At 39.5% G+C, this 16,209-nt stretch overlaps 1 protein-coding gene across 2 annotated transcripts in view; it reads left to right on the top strand.

The window, feature by feature from the left end:
- Positions 1-475: 475 nt before the first annotated feature.
- The window catches only part of esyt2a (extended synaptotagmin-like protein 2a), a 31,010-nt gene continuing 15,276 nt past the window's right edge, over positions 476-16,209 (top strand). For both annotated transcript variants that reach the window (XM_072668542.1, XM_072668543.1), the window contains exons 1-7: positions 476-1,315; positions 6,790-6,831; positions 8,140-8,274; positions 8,866-8,942; positions 9,097-9,169; positions 10,263-10,352; positions 14,341-14,396. In XM_072668542.1, coding sequence (XP_072524643.1) covers positions 947-1,315; positions 6,790-6,831; positions 8,140-8,274; positions 8,866-8,942; positions 9,097-9,169; positions 10,263-10,352; positions 14,341-14,396 — 842 coding nt within the window. In that variant the 5' untranslated portion in view covers positions 476-946. The remainder of the gene's footprint in view (positions 1,316-6,789; positions 6,832-8,139; positions 8,275-8,865; positions 8,943-9,096; positions 9,170-10,262; positions 10,353-14,340; positions 14,397-16,209) is intronic.

Here is a 16,209-nt window from a genome sequence, read left to right on the forward strand (position 1 = left end):
AACAAAAAGCAATGAAAATGAACCTTATATTAATATGTAATATTCTGTCTTGAATATTGCAAAATGCAAAAATGTCCCAAGTTAGGCTAATGCCCCTTATTAGCTAGCATTACCTCTTGACTATCTGGGTACTGTAGTTTCAGCCTGACGTAGTAGAGCCTGTGTAGCCCACAACGCACTAGGTAAACAATGGGCGATGTGAACTACAATCACGGCTCATTAGTCGTATCGGGGAGCATAAACCAGGCATGGCCTGGTTTCCAAAATAATAGCCTATGCCTGGCTGTTGACCTCATTTTGCATCGGCACGGCCCTGAGTGATGCCCGCTCTCTCTCCCCACACGAGGGCGCATATTGACCGCTGTGCGAAACCCCTCTTTCCGCGTCAGAGCGTCGTTCATGTAAAATGAGAAGTGGGTTGGTCCATTAATATGTCGAGGGTGTGTGTATTTGTGTATGCGTGTCTGTGCCCGTACGGCGAGCCTATGTGTGTGCATGTGTGGGCGCGGGCACAGCGCGCTTCTGGGGCAGGATGTGGAGGTACACGAACGTTACCGTACACGGCCGGAGCGAGTCGCCATGCTGGAGGTGGAGAGCAGCTGCTGTGTAGGTCACTTACTGAGACGTGGCGAGCGTAGGGGAAGGCAGCGGTAGGACCATGGCAGTCGAAAGTTTGTGAGAACGGTGTGTTTACTCGGTAGGTAGAAAAAAAGCTCCCCATAGAAGTCAAGGTCAGACGGCGAGGCTGCGCAGTTCTCCCTAGAACAAAGTGATTCGGTCGTCCGCAATCTCAGGAAGCCCAGTCCAGGAACTTTGCAACCGGAGCGAGTGGAAGTATTTATTTGCTAGTTTGTCTGAAGTGGTGTTACACACCTAACTACTCCGTGGGCCCTTTTAGCCCAACGCTCCGTTTCGTCTTGTGGAACATTTATCGTACAGATAGGAAATGAGTGCGACGGTAAATGGAGTTGAACCCAAACCGGGAACATCGCCCAAACAGAACGGACTGGACTCTAGTCCTAAACCGGACCCACTACCAGAGCTGGAACAGGACAGTGAGTCCCAGTCCTCTGTAGAAGACGCCAAACACACGGGGGTTAAATTCGCCAAGACGTTTCTGTTAGTGTTTCCTATCTATGTGCTGGGCTACCTCGAGTTTAGTTTCAGCTGGATCCTCATCGGTCTCGCCGTGCTGTTCTGGCTCAAACGGAACCAAGGGACGAGGTTTCCGCAAGTGAAACGAGCTCTGGCCTTTTTCGAGCACGAAGAGCAAATCATGCGACAGAGTTTGCCAACTTCAGAGCTGCCACCATGGGTGAGTGTGTACAGTCTAGTGTTTCATAATGTAATCAGTGTAAGAGGGCTCTCGAATAAACCCATAACCCGTGAACCATAGCACTGTCCCTAACCCCGTGGTGTAAACTGTGACCCCTAACCTAGCTACATATCCCAGTGACGCAACCTCATTTATTTTTTTATTTCATAGTCTAGCATACCCTTTTAAAGGCAGAGCTTTCTGAGATATATTTGCACTACCGTTGAATTGTGTAAAGTACTGCATCATACAAGACAGCAATGGAAAAAAAAAACATTAAAGGTGCTGTACTGATCACTAGGGCATAGATTTTGATAGAGGGGGTTAATCCCGAGGGACCTTCGACCTGTCCACATTTTTGTGCTTTGCATCCCAACACACCTTGAGCTAGCCAAGCAGCATTCTACAATACATGATTAACTGGCTTAGGTGTGTTTGGAGCCACAACAGAATAAAAATACAGACTTTGAACTGTTTGAATTTAGGGCTTAGCAATCAGTCTTTACTGCTACATTGTTACTGCTTGTGAAGGAAGGGTTTGAATGAACTTAAAACTTGAATGCTTGATGAACTTAAAACCAAACAGTTTTTAAATTGTAAATTGCAAAACACATCATCCTTGATGGTGGTGTTCTGTCTTTCTACAGAATTTGGCTAATTTAACCATTTATTAACCAGCACAGCACAGAGTTATTATGTATTGATAGAAAGCTGATGTCTCGCCGAATGACTTGTCGCTCAGATGACTTGTGATCACACCCTGATGAACAAGTATCTCAGCTCAGTGTAGGTAGACAATGTTTTAAAATGCACTTTGTACTGTCAGTTGTATTAGGGTGTGTTTAAGAACTACATTATGTGTTGTCCACGTAACCTAACGTAAAGCAGTGTCAAATCCAGTTTATGTACATCAGTAATATCTCATGGGTAAAAATGAACTGAGCAAATGATTACTGCATTATTTATTCACAACAAATCAGTTGTTGCTTCTGAGACCAATCCATAACGGGAACCACACCTACAGCACTTTCAGTCTAGAACTAAAACTATCAATAATTGTTGTCCTATTGCTCAGTTTTGCGTTTATAAGGCTAGAACATTTTCAGCAAGTTAGTGCCTGTATTCCTTTACAGGCAAGTTTGTTAACACAGTGTACCACTGGCTGAGATTAAGTAGAGTAGGTCACCAGTGTCCTGAGACCAGCAAAATGGAACCATTCCATACGCCATAATAAATAGTAGTGAACCAGTTTTATTCACATTACAGTGAGTTTAAACATCACTTCCTGTCTGCACACAAGTGCTTACGTTTGTTCTGTAACCAATGAACTTTCAATTATGTGCTTATTTCTTATTTATTACAGTTGTTGATTCAAGTTGTTAACTATGTCTGCTTCAGAATAATGATAAACATACCAAAGCTTGTAGTAAGTAAATTTGTGTGCACGTCATCTGCATGTCCCAGTCAGGTGCTTACACAACAGTAAACGAGGAAGTGTTACTATGGAGACATTCCAACCAAAGCATTCTACTTAACAGTTGTGGTCAATTTCTGAAGTCCTGCCACGCTGTGTGTGTGTGTGTGTGTGTGTGTGTGTGTGTGTGTGTGTGAGTGAGAGTCAGCTCCACGTGGTGATCAAAAAAGTTTTGGGTACATATTTTTTGTCAGCTTCTTGAGAGAGACTGAAAACCAATGATGGTGTCTGTCTTTCATCTTGGTACATGCATACAGAGGGAGCTGTTGTGAGATCACTGGAAAGTGTGGTAGTAACAAAACTGGCAGCAGGAACATTTCACATTTGAATAGTCAATTTGAGACGGAGCACTATTAAAATGTCAATTCCACAAAGACTGATGTGAATATGTAAATGTTCCATTGAGACATCGGGGCAACTTGCAAATAAACTTAAAAATAAATTGTACCCTCTCAGTAAATTTGCAATTACCTGAATTTCCGTTATGGTACTTCTCCTGTTGCTTTCTCACAGCAAGACACGCTAAGACACACCTATTGGTGATGGATATACCCATGTATTCGCATGTTCTTAAAAACCTTCACTTTTTGTCTTTGACTTCAAGTCTTCGAATCAGAAAAATATCAAGTACTTTGAAACTTTTAAACAGAAAAGTAAAAAGTGCGTTGGAAGATTTGATTATTCATTAGAAATGTAGATTGCTTGGGTTTAAAACTTTCTGATCTGCTATAGGAACAGGAAGCCACTAGGCTCTCTGTTTTTACGCCCTGTGTACAGTATGTATGAGTGAAGGAGGTAGTGTGACAAAGTATGAAATGCAATTTGGGTCAGTGGTTTAAAGGAACCCTGCCTAACTGTGCAGCTGTGCACAGTTCAGCTGTGCCCAGTTAATTTTTTTATCTCCTTAAAGTGTGTGTGTGTGTGTGTGCGCACACATACTTGTTTGTATATATGCAAATGTGCCCCCCCCCCCACACACACACATAAAAGTGATTTGGGAGTAATGTCAATAATGGCGCAAGAAATGAAGGAACAGTTGTTCTAAGAAGCGAGGGAGGGCGAGGTAAGCATGGATGGAATGAGGTTTGTGGGAAGAATGTATGATGTCAGTGGGGTGTTCCCCTTGAGTATTTCTACTGAAAGGGTCTGAAAATAGAGCTCACACACACACACAAACACACACACAAAGACTGTAAATGTGGCTTAAAACATGCCTTGCAGACTTTGTTTTGAACTGTTTATTGAATCCGGTTTATTGAGACTTTTAATGAGTTAGAAACTAAAACTAACCATTGTGTCTATTCCCAGACCAGCTGAGCAACAACAACCTCCATGCATTCCAATGGTATCTACTCAGCGTCTGTGAATTATGCCTTTTTCAAAATCCTTTTGCAGCTTTCCTGCCAAACCAGTCAATTATGGAATTTGCAACTATGTGTTTTAACATTTAATAGCACCTAGTTTTAATCTACAATAGCACAGTTTACAGTTGGTAAGAAAAAGCACTAATATGTAATGGTGAATGAATGGAATGAGTCCCAAAAGTACTGTTTGGTGAAGACTTTGCCATTGTGTAAGAAGGTACCAAGCTGATAGGAAAAACCATAAACAAAATCAGGTTGGTTTGTTTAGAGTGGTTGCCTTTAGCAACAATAAATGCATAACTGTCTTGAGCACAATCTCATTAAGCACAGCTTAGCAATTAGAAGAGCCATAAAGAGAATGGACGCCTTTGCGCACACTAGTCAGGAACAAACCTGTTGAGGAAAAGTGGAACCCGTAGCTCCTGCAGAAGTACACCTTTTTTCAATCCAGAATATTTTTTAGGTGAATAAAAAAAGTGTTATACATTGTTTTGTAACTAACAACAATGTTTCACAAAGGATCATTTTTGTTGTATTTGCTTCCAGTGACAAGTATTGACTCTTCAAGTTAATCTGGTAGCACCAAGCAACATATTATCTGTATTAGTATACTGGTAATGGTGTTCTGGAACACTTTTTTTTTTTTTTGCGGCATTAATAGACTTCAAGCATCATATCCAAGGTAATCTTTTTTTTCTAGAAAATAGCAGTGTGCCGTGCTGGTCATTCTTGGCTCCCTCTGTTTTCATATTGGAGCATTTTTTTTTTACATGTTTTTGTTAACATTACTACTTAAATAGCATTTGCTATTTTAATTATGACCTGTTTCACAGTATATGGAATGTGATCATCTGTGATGCTTAATTGTCTAGTTGTGTTTTGTTTTCTGTCTAATGCACATTTTGTAAGTTATGAAATGGTCTGCATGGTTACAACTGTGGTTCTTGTTGTCTGCTCATTTAAAAAGTTTGTCATCAGTTGTAGTCTAAAAAACAAAACAAATGTATGGTATTGGGTCCCCTGGAGTGGAAACAAAGTTAAGTGGTTCTATTCCTGTGGCTTCAAGAAGTAGTACTAGAATTGTGCTTCTCACTCCAGATCCAGATTTTTAGCATCTGTTCAAGTCTTATAGAAATGTTAAAACACTGTTGATATGATTGGACAACTACTCAGCTAAGACATCCTGCCACATTTTAATATTGAGCTGCTCAGATTGACATAATGTAGTCAGTGTCCTGATGTCAAGTGCCATGTGGAAAACAGGTGAATGCGATTGATAAGGACAGAAACTAACTACTTAAACACTTCCAGTAATCAGTTGAGTTTCAGTGGGCTGGTCATCGGACTGGTTCTATTTTTAACCAGTTACAGGGTTTATTTTTTTATACAAGTTTATATTAAATAAGGAGAACTCAATGCTTTACCAGTCCTTTTAAACTAGGCAGTATGTTCTTTGGACTTTAGGTGGGGTAGATGCTTCCTGTGGAAAATGTATCATATGCTATGTCCTAAGCCAAAACACACTCCAACATTGTGGAGTATTTAACATCAGTTCATTAACCTTAGCACAAGACTGTGCTCTTTGTGAGTGTTTGTGTACTCAGGAAACGACAGCGCTGTGAGAGAGAGAGAAAGAAGAAGGAAAAAAAAAAACTGAAATGAGGAGAGGAATAGAGGCTTTTTCCATTTGGTTTGTCTTGCATTAGGTTTTCTCTCTCGCTCTCCCTCTCTCTGGCTGAAGTATGAGGTGACAAATCAATATATAGACTGGGCTGTACTGCTGTACTAAAAGTGGACTCTGGCAAATGGGCAGAGGAAAAACAGAGCAGTTACCCCTGAATATTTGCAGTGAATATTAGTAGTAGTAGTAGTAGTAGTAATAGTAGTACTTTTTCTCCATTTTTACATAGTTTGAATCTTGCAGTTGGTATTTGTATTGTGTTCAAATGTCATGGATAGGCCGATAGAAATGCTCCACTAAATCACTTTACTTACTGACCTACATACATTTTTTTCCCCTTCACTTGTATAATTGCCCTTTTGGATAATGTATTGTTTTATACTCCTTAGAGATCCTTAGTAAACCTCATATTTTTAAGATCAACTAGGGTGGAATTTCATAAAACTAGGAACTTACTGAAAAAAATAAAATAGCAATACTTTATTTTTGTTAACGACACTTAAAATGGCAGAGATACAACCCTAATTACAACAGGAAATAACATTTTGCTTTCTTTTTGTATGTGCTCAACAAATTGGTGTGGATTACCTGCATGACCTATATGTCTCTCCGTTTTTGAGTCTGCTGCTAAAACTGGATCTGGTGCGTCAAACCTGGACGACTGCACTACTTTTTTTTTTTTTTTTTTTTTTTTTCCCCAATCACTCTGAATTCATCTATGCTAAGGCCCTGCTAATTATCTAATGAGGTATAATGCTAAATCCCACCAGATCTGCAACCTCAGTCCTTAAAGTCTCTTCTTGTGCGTTACTGCTGGGATGTGTGCAGGGGCTGGATTGTTGTAGCTGTGTGCTCTGCAGTTATGTAACTCTCATCATCAAAAGACAATGATTCAGCAGTCTCTTTGTCTGCATGATTTATTGGCCATTACTTAAAATTTTTTTTTTTTTCTTAGGTACATTTTCCTGATGTGGAAAGAGTTGAGTGGCTCAATAAGGTAAGCATTTTTTGTTTTGTTTGATACATTTTTTAAGGTCTCAGGACTTTATTACTAAAACAGCATGCCCCCAATGGTAATTAAGAACTGTCATCTGAATCTCAAGTTTCCAAACTTCCCAAACCTTATTTGGGAAGTCTGTGCTCACAAGGCTATCAGAAGTACCATGATTGATGAAATCAAAATGGGCCTTTTTCAGGGCCTTGTCAACACAGGTGTTCACAAGTGGAGGCAGATCATGGATTCCACACAATACCAGCAAATCCTTGTGGTCAATGAGTTAAACTTTGAATTCACCAGTCAATGGAACATGTTTCCAAAAAAACGAATCTGGTTTCTTTAGATTTTCTGTTGTGTGACTTTTGTGATTGGGTCACAGTTAAGGTTTCCTTGAAGGTAAAGGTGCAAGTATTTTTCACTGCACTATGTACATCAAAATTTGGTGGTGAAGAAACACACATTAGTGAACTAGGCGCATACACACACCTGGAGCAGTGGGCAGCGAACTCCCGTGGAGCAGAGAGGGTGAAGGGCCTTGCTCAAGGGCCCAACAGTGGCAGCTTGCCAAGCCTGGGTATCGAACCCACAACCCTGTCATCACTAGCCTGGAGCTCTAATCGCTGCACCACCACTGCCCACATTCCTTCTTATGTCTCTTACTTTTGACTCTTTTGAGCTGTCATGTTGGTTCTTGGCAGTTATTGGGGTTTTGGTTTGCATGTCTTACCAGTCTACTACTGGTTCTCTGAGTTTTCTCTTCTCATCTTGATTGCCAGTTCCCCTGAATGCTAATTTCTTAAGAACATTTTCCCTAATAATTCCAGCAGGAACTCCTATCTGAATCTGAATCTAACTGGAAAAAAAGGCAATAGCAAAACCAAACACTGTTACAAAACCCATTTTTGTAATGTAAGTTGAAGAAGCCAAACTTAGGAAAGTGAGTATATTATGGCTAACTGCGCATTGTGCTGAAAGGACAGCAACACTATCTAGTAAGACTCTGTTTAAACTAATCAGCTCCTGTGAGCCTGTAGCAGTGCCATAAACCAGCCATTTGCCCTCTGTAAAAGAAAAATTAACATGTTTCATTCTGAGGCAGAATAACAGGGTTGTACCATCAGGTTTGAGCATTTTTCAGCCTACCATATTTAAAATACTTAATACTTTAATCAGACTTAGTAAATGCAATCTTTGGAACCTGGGGCATGTAGTAACAAGATCCACCATTGTCGTGTCGTATTGATTCACCATTATTTCACCATTTATTTCCCTCCCATCTCTTCTTTCTATCTCTGTTTTTATATTCAGACAGTGCAGCAGATGTGGCCATATATTTGTCAGTTTGTGGATAAACTCTTTCGTGAAACCATTGAGCCAGCAGTCAAAGGAGCAAATTCGCACCTCAGCTCTTTCTGTTTCTCTAAGATAGACATGGGGGACAAGGTCTGTAAGCACACACACATGCATAAACCTCTCTGTGTTTTGTATGCACTCCGTATTAATTGAGTTCTCAAGCAGGGACATCCATTATAATTTCTGGGTAATACCGTTCTTTAGCTTTTTAGCATAGTGATCTAGCTGTAGATTAAAGCAGTGATCAGGTCATATCCATTAGCAAATCAATTTCTGCCCAGTGTGTTAAAGAAAGTTGGTAATTTAAGGAGGGGAAAACAAAAGATGTTAAAGCTTTAGGGCTTCTTATGCAAGTCATCCCTTATACATACACCCACACACTGTAGTGTCTCTTCAATAACTTGAATTCTTTATTTAAAGTATTAGACTTGCTCATAATGACCTGTGTAGCTCTGACCTTCTAGCTGCAAATGCATAAACAAATGAACCAAAAATTCATACAGACATACAGATCATACAGACATACAGATGCAATAGATCAGAATTGATACCTCCATGTTCTCTCTCTCTCTCTCTCTCTCTCTCTCTCTCTCTCTCTCTCTTTCTTTTTTTTTTTTTTTTTTTTTTTTTTCTCTTTCTTTCTTTCTCTCTCTCTTTCTTTCTTTCCCCATCCCCCCTCAGCCACTCCGGGTGAATGGAGTGAAAGTCTACACAGAGAATGTAGACAAACGGCAGATTATCATGGATCTGCAAATCAGGTAAGATACAGTACTTTAGTTTACTCATTTGTAGGGCTGCCATGCTATTAAGTTATTCAACTATTATCAACTATTATTAGACAGTAAGTTTTATGTTTTTAATTGTGGATTAATAATGGAAGTCCATGTCTTAAGTGTGTTTTTTCATATATAGCTTTATTGGAAACACAGAGATTGATGTGGAAATTAAGAAATACTACTGCAGAGCAGGCATCAAGAGCATACAGGTAAGCTTTCCCTGCTGTGACATGTTGAGTGTAGCTGTGTATGCATGTGAGTATGCATGTGTGTATGCATGTGAAGTTCTGCAGTAAAGCAGATAGCTGTGAGTGTTTGACTGTTTGCTTTTAAGATTTCAGAAGAGTGCACACTAATGATCTGAGTGACTCAGCAAAGTAGTGTTGCGTGTGTCTGTAAAATCTCAGTATTGATCAGGTTGTTTGAACAGTTTACTGCACAGGGGTTGAAGTTCTTCCATAAGCTATACTGGTTGCATAGCCTTTGGGTTGGACAGATATAGAGACACAGGTCTCAATACACTCTACATCAAGGATTCCTGTCTTTTTAGTTGTAGCTTTGCATTCTGCATGCAACAAATGAATTGTAACACATTAGTAGGATTGGATGGCATCCATGTTTAATCAGTAATTCAATTCATGTTAATCTGACAACTGCAAATGTTAAACTGCTCTGAATCAGGGAAGAGAGAAGTTAATTTTCCTTAGCTTAGTTAGCAGAATGAAAATCTGTACACCAGCGAGTGCTTTTGACTGGACAGAATACTGAATTTAAAGTTTTTGTGGTTTTGGATCTGTAGCCCACTCACTAAGATAGCATTTGCATAGCTAGCTTGGCTACAGATTGATTGTCTCTAAAGTGTTGACGATAATGTGTGTCTGAGAGAACGAAGTCGAGTGATAAAGAGTAACAAAAAGGTAAAGTTGAGACAGGTTCTGCTGTGTTTGGACTCGTAGCCAGCTATCTAAATTTAGATAATTTAGCTAGCAGGGTAAACACCACAGCACAGACAATGTTCCAACCAATCAGTAAGCTCCCACAGCACCCCCCACCCTCTCTTAAATGCACGTAGAGGTATGAGCTTATTTGTCCTTGTACTAGATACGCAGAACAGAAATGTGACACGTCAGACATGTCATAATGTTGAAATGACGCTGTCATTTTAAGATACATTAGTTACTGAATTGTAGGATGCAGTCTAACACAACTTACAGCGAGCATACAGAACTTTTCTGAACACCAAGGTAAAATCCTTCTTTTTCATTTGCAAATGTAATAATTTGAACCATGTTTCTTTTTTAGCTACATGGGGTGTTAAGAGTCATCATGGAGCCATTACTAGGAGACATGCCTCTGATTGGAGCACTGTCTGTTTTCTTCCTCAAAAAACCTGTAAGTAAAACCTGTAAACATGCGCGCACACACACTCTTCCATACAAACAAACATCTTAATGGTATCATTTTTTTGGATGTTTTATATTTTTTTTACATGTTAAGAATAAAAATAAACAATAGTTAAAATGTTCACACCTTTAACACTCCTTTATACCTTATTCTTTCTTTATATGTTACACTAAACTTCATTTTAGCAAAAACATTGGAACTGGTGCATTGCACAAGTGGACGCAACAAAGAAGGAGGACTACCTACTACCTACATAATTCTTTAGCATATTTTCAATTTCATTTGAATGTCATTTAGATGGTTGAAACTCTGACACAATTGGGTGTTCCAACAGGACATTGACCCAGAGAACACATGAAAGGCAGTTGTAGAATGAGAAAAGCAGGGTAATGTAAATTTTTTGGAATGGCTCTCCCAAAATCCTGACCTCAGCGGTCTTTGTACTTGTGCCAGAAATGTTTTACTTTTGATTAAACTGCTTAACCATCCTGAAATACTAGGCACTGCTGTGTTGCAGCTTTAAATGTATTGATTGTCTGAGAATGCAGAGCTATGTAAGACGTTTAAGTTTATTGTAAGTTGTGTGTCAGCCTAGTAGTATTCACATTACTGTAGCCCGACATAGTTCTGTCCAAACTTAAGCATCACCAACCTGAGACTGAATAAACCTGCACAGTTGTAATGATTTTTGTTTAGCAAAAACTACTCTAAAAAGCTACTCTCAACAATAACAGCAAAATTATATTGCTTTTCCCAACATCCAAAAGTATGTTTGAAGGGGCAGTGGTGGCTCAGCGGTTAGAGGTCCTAGACTATTGATGACAGTGTTGTGGGTCCGATACCCTGGCTCGGCACGCTGCCACTGTCGGGCCCTTGAGCAAGGCCCTACACCCTCTCTGCTCCCCGGGCGCTGCAGCAATGGCTACCCACTGCTCCAGGCATGTGTGCTCACTATCCGCTGTGTGTGTTTCACTGGTGTATATGTGTGTGTGTTAACTGCACGAATGGTATAAAAGCGGAAGCCAAATTCCACCTGTGTCTGTCATAAATGGTCAATGTGGTTGTTTAATGTTTAAATTTGGGCAGCACTGCCATAACACTAGTGGCTATCAGGTGCCACATTTAAATTTAAGTTAATAAAAGTAGAATTAAGGGGGTTTTCCGAAATCAGCACAGGGTCAGAATTGGGACATTAATTTAAATTGACTGACACACAGTACAATAGTTGTTGTACAAGGGTCTCAGTGCAGACCTGCTCGTAGACTTCTGAACATTGGATCAACTGTTAAGCATCTTGGTAGTAGTAACACACTCTGGGGCTGTTTTGCTGCCAGTGGAACTGGTACATAGCACAAGTGGACACAATAACAAAAGAGGACTACCGACTACCTACCTAATTCTTTAGCATATTTTCAAAATAGTCAAGTCAAGTCAAGTGGGTTTTATTGTCATTTCAACTACATACAAAGCACACAGTGAAACGAAACAACGTTCCTCCAGGACCATGGTGCAACATAGACAGTGCATACAAAACACAAGTGCAACACAATACAAGTGTGGACAGACAACACAACACAGTACAGACAGAGAATAATAAATAATTGGCGGTAGTGTGCAAATTATGCAGTGTGTAATAAATCCAGTGAGGTAGTATGTTATTAGTGCAAATGCTTTGTGCAAAAATGCTTCCCATTTTATCTGGGGTAAATGGTTGCAGAGAGAGAGATGTAACAGAAAAAGACATCAGTTCAGAAGTTGAGTTGAGTTGAGAAGTCTGATGGCTTGGGGGAAGAAGCTATTGCAGAGTCTGGTCATGTTGGACCGGATGCTGCGGTACCTTCTTCCTGATGGCAGGAGGGAGAACAGTCTGTGTGAAGGGTGGGTGGAGTCATCCACAATGCTGGTTGCTTTGAGGATGCAGCGGGCAGTGTAAATGTCCATGACGGAGGAGAGAGAGACTCCGATGATCCTCTCAGCTGTCCTCACAATGCATTGGAGGGTCTTGCGGTCAGAGGCGGTGCAGGTCCCAAACCATATTGTGTGTTTGTACCTACATTTTATATTTATATTTGATACAGTATGTGTGTCACATGTGTGTGTGCTTACCAACCTCATCTATGGTAACTTTAAACTAGCCTTGGAGAGTTGACTCCATTTTCAGTGCAAAAAAAGCTTTTTTTCTCCATGAATGCGTCTTGATAACGACCTTAAACTTTCAGTTTCAGAAAATTTTGTTTTTGAAAGCTTAATTCTGCTGTTCCATTCATGGTGCATGTGAAATTATAACCACAACTATGTGAGCCAATTTCTGGATACCCACACCCTGCACTGTTGACATTTTTCTCCACCTCATCACACCTAATTCTGTACATGAAGAACTTACCTGATGAGCTGGATTAGGTGTGTTGGGGTATGGAATACTCAAAACTGTGCAGGACTGGTATTGAGAAGGACTGACTGATTTACACTCTTCAGGTGTCACAGCAGTGGTTATAACATTTACTTGATCTGGTTCAACCTCTTCCGTAGATGATAGTATGTATCTTTTGTGAAAAATTGTTTGAAATACAGTTTTCAGTAATTTTTTTTTTTTGGCCCTGGTCAATGTTAATTATCTTGTTTGTGCTCTCTGTGGTCATCCTATTTTAGCATCTATGCACCATCTCTGCGGAAACCGTTCTACCGTTTCAAGCATTTCCATGTTTGGTGAAGGAAGTCTTTCTCTCTTTCTGTGTGTGTGTGTATGTGTGTGTGTGTGTGTGTGTGTGTGTGTGTGTGTGATCCCTATCCTAAGGGTAGGGTGGACACTTGCTACTTAACACAATGATAAGGCTGTGGCTCTGCTGTTGTTGGGTTGGTCTGTGTGTGAGAGAGAGAGAGAAAAGAGCTGCAGCAGTGGGCATAGAGTTGTGTGAAACAAGTCTTTGAGCAAATACTGTTTTTATTGTGCTGATACATTGTACATGTTGAAACATGGACAGATGTGTAAGGAAACAGCTGGACAGTTGTGTAAGGATACTGCTCTATCAATGACTGCCCAGCTAAAAAATAGCAATCACGCTATCAGGTCCTTTTGTAGTGCCACTATAACAGAACTAACAAAGAGACAGGTATGTATACACAGCCACACATTAGCAAGGTGATATTTTCATGGTGATTGCTTAATAATGAGAAGACTAATGTGTTGGAGCACAATGTGAACCAGGTATGTTGAGGAACAATACTAAACTGTATTGTTTATCTGTATTGTGATGTACAGAACTGCGCAGGGTGTATTGCCTGGCTGCATTATGTAGACTTCCTGCCCGTAATTGTCATGTATATTGTATATTATTGATTGCTCTCTGGATATTGTGTGCATTGATTATTGCCTGCGAGGAAGTGGTCCATTATGGCTCTGTTTCAATTCAATTTGCAACCTTAAGAAAACATTTCACTAAGCCCCACTAGAGCAGATACTCCCTTATGTCATGTATGTTTTCTTTAAATGAAATAATGCAGACCTATTATAAAACACAACTGATCTGATTCATGATTTTTTTTGGTTACTCATAGGTATAATTAAACATAGCTTAGCAGACTGGGACAGCTTGTTGCTAATAGGTATGTCACAATGATTGGCCTGGCTTATTATTCAAGTTGCGTGTATTTTAATGTTGAATTTTGATATTAACATATTGAGCTGTTGAATTTTTTTGGCTATCCAAAAATGGAAAAAACACAATCCGTTCCGAAAAGTGAGTTTTCTGATCCAAGGACTGCTCATTAGCATGAACAAGCTAGTAGGAACAGCACGATTTTTATATATGTTTTATTTATGTATAACATTTAACACAAACATTTTTTATTTTTCCAAATCTGTTTGCCTGCCAGTATAACTGTATCAGTTTGAACACACAGGGAGACATACATGTGTCCAGTCATTACAGGTATGACTGCCTGTGTACTTAACTCTCTTTACATGTGTATTTTCCAGACACTGGACATTAACTGGACTGGTCTGACCAACATGCTGGACATCCCAGGACTGAAGTGAGTAATAGACTAGAAAATCCTGTGTTTTTGTTTGTTTTTTGTTTGTTTGTTTGTTTTTATTTTATTATGGCTTTAGTTACTTAGACATATGAACTCACTCGACTGCCATATGTCTAGATTATGACCAGTGCCAAGGAAAAACCCTGAGGCAGAAACAGGAAATACACTGAGCATATGGGGTTCATGGTTTTGTTTTAAGCAGGTGATAATTTTATTACTAGACTTTCTCTTTTTCCACATATTTCTCCTGTTAATTGTGTTTATTCATTTAGTAGGAAGTGCATGTACATGTGCCTTTTCACTTTCTTTTACTGATGCTGTCAATGTTTTTAAAAATCCTGGCAGTTCTTTACATTGTGTAACATTTCATGACCAATGAGCCAGTGGAAATGGTTCACAATTACTGGTTCAGAATTACTCAGAAATCTTCCTACATTAATGTTACAGTTAGAAGTAGAAGTTCTAATTTCAATTAAAAATTAAATTAAAAAAAAGGCTGCAACGATATCAAGGTGTGAACAGAATTATTTTAAATTGAAACTCTTAATTTTAGCTTATTTAGATGTCAAGCATACAAAGTGTGTCATTTTGCTCGTTCTCTGTTGGACAGTTAAAAAAAACATTAGATAATTTCTAAAGTAGAAGCTGGGAGCGCAATGGGTTTTCTGGGCTCAGTAAACTGCATCAATGTGAGAACGAGTGGATTTCTTGGGGGCAAGACTGTGTACACACACTTAAACAACAGTACACACTATTCCTCCTAGATTCAGGTGTGCTAAATGCTGGAACTACTCCTGTGGCATGACATACTTTTGCAGCTGCTTTACTCAACAAATACACACACCAGTTCTGGAAGTGCTGCTGTTCCTTTTGGCTGCCAGTAAGAGTCAGCCCTCGGAGAGGTATCATATTTCCTCAGGAGCAATTTGCATCATTCATCCAAACACCCAAACATTAACTTACCCTTGCCATTTTGGGACTGTTTAGAATGCACATGAGTATGCTTGTTTGGTTGCATGGGTGGTGGTGTGCACTGCTGCCTTCCTACTTCTCCACCCTCAGATTTGAGAGGTTTTGCCCATAAAAGGTCTGCTAGTAGACTTTTAATGACTGTTGTTTGGTTTCTCTCTCTTTCCCTCTTGCTCTCTCTTCTCTCTCGCTCTTGCCCTCTCCCTCTTTTACTCTGTTTATTGTCATATAAAGGGCGGTGCCTAAGTGTTGTGGTTTAGGCTTTTCAAACTGTATGTCTTTTCAATACACACACATTGGGACACACCCTCCAAGTCATTTACTGTAGCTCGTTACATCCCTCTGGTGGCCATACTAGACAGCTACAAAATAATCCTTATTACTAAAGACAATGCTTCTACATCAGTTGAAGCCATAGTTTGTCAGGCTGTTTGCACACATCTTTAAAACAGAAAGGAAGCCAAATTTATGGAGTAACAGAAATGAGACAATAAATGGGTAATAAATACACAAAAATACACACATGTATTGTGGGTACACAGTTTGGCAGTCAGCCAAACCCTTTCAGGTTTTTTCTCCAGTATTTCCATTTATTGTTTGAGTGTGGTGAAACTGTAAAAAAGTTTTGTAGTAAATAACACACATGTGTAGTTTTACTTGATAAAAGAAATGGCAACATACTGTATCTTTACTTTAAGTTACAGTAAGATTTTTGAATTGAAAAAATTAAATTAAAGTTCTATTATATGGCACACTTTATAAAAAAGCACTTGTCAAATGGCTCTTTGAAGTCAAAGTTAAAGGAAGACAGGAATTGCCTTCTACATTGGTATTGAACTGT

Source organism: Salminus brasiliensis, chromosome 23 (genome assembly GCF_030463535.1).
Source record: "Salminus brasiliensis chromosome 23, fSalBra1.hap2, whole genome shotgun sequence".
NCBI classification, from domain to species: domain Eukaryota; kingdom Metazoa; phylum Chordata; class Actinopteri; order Characiformes; family Bryconidae; genus Salminus; species Salminus brasiliensis.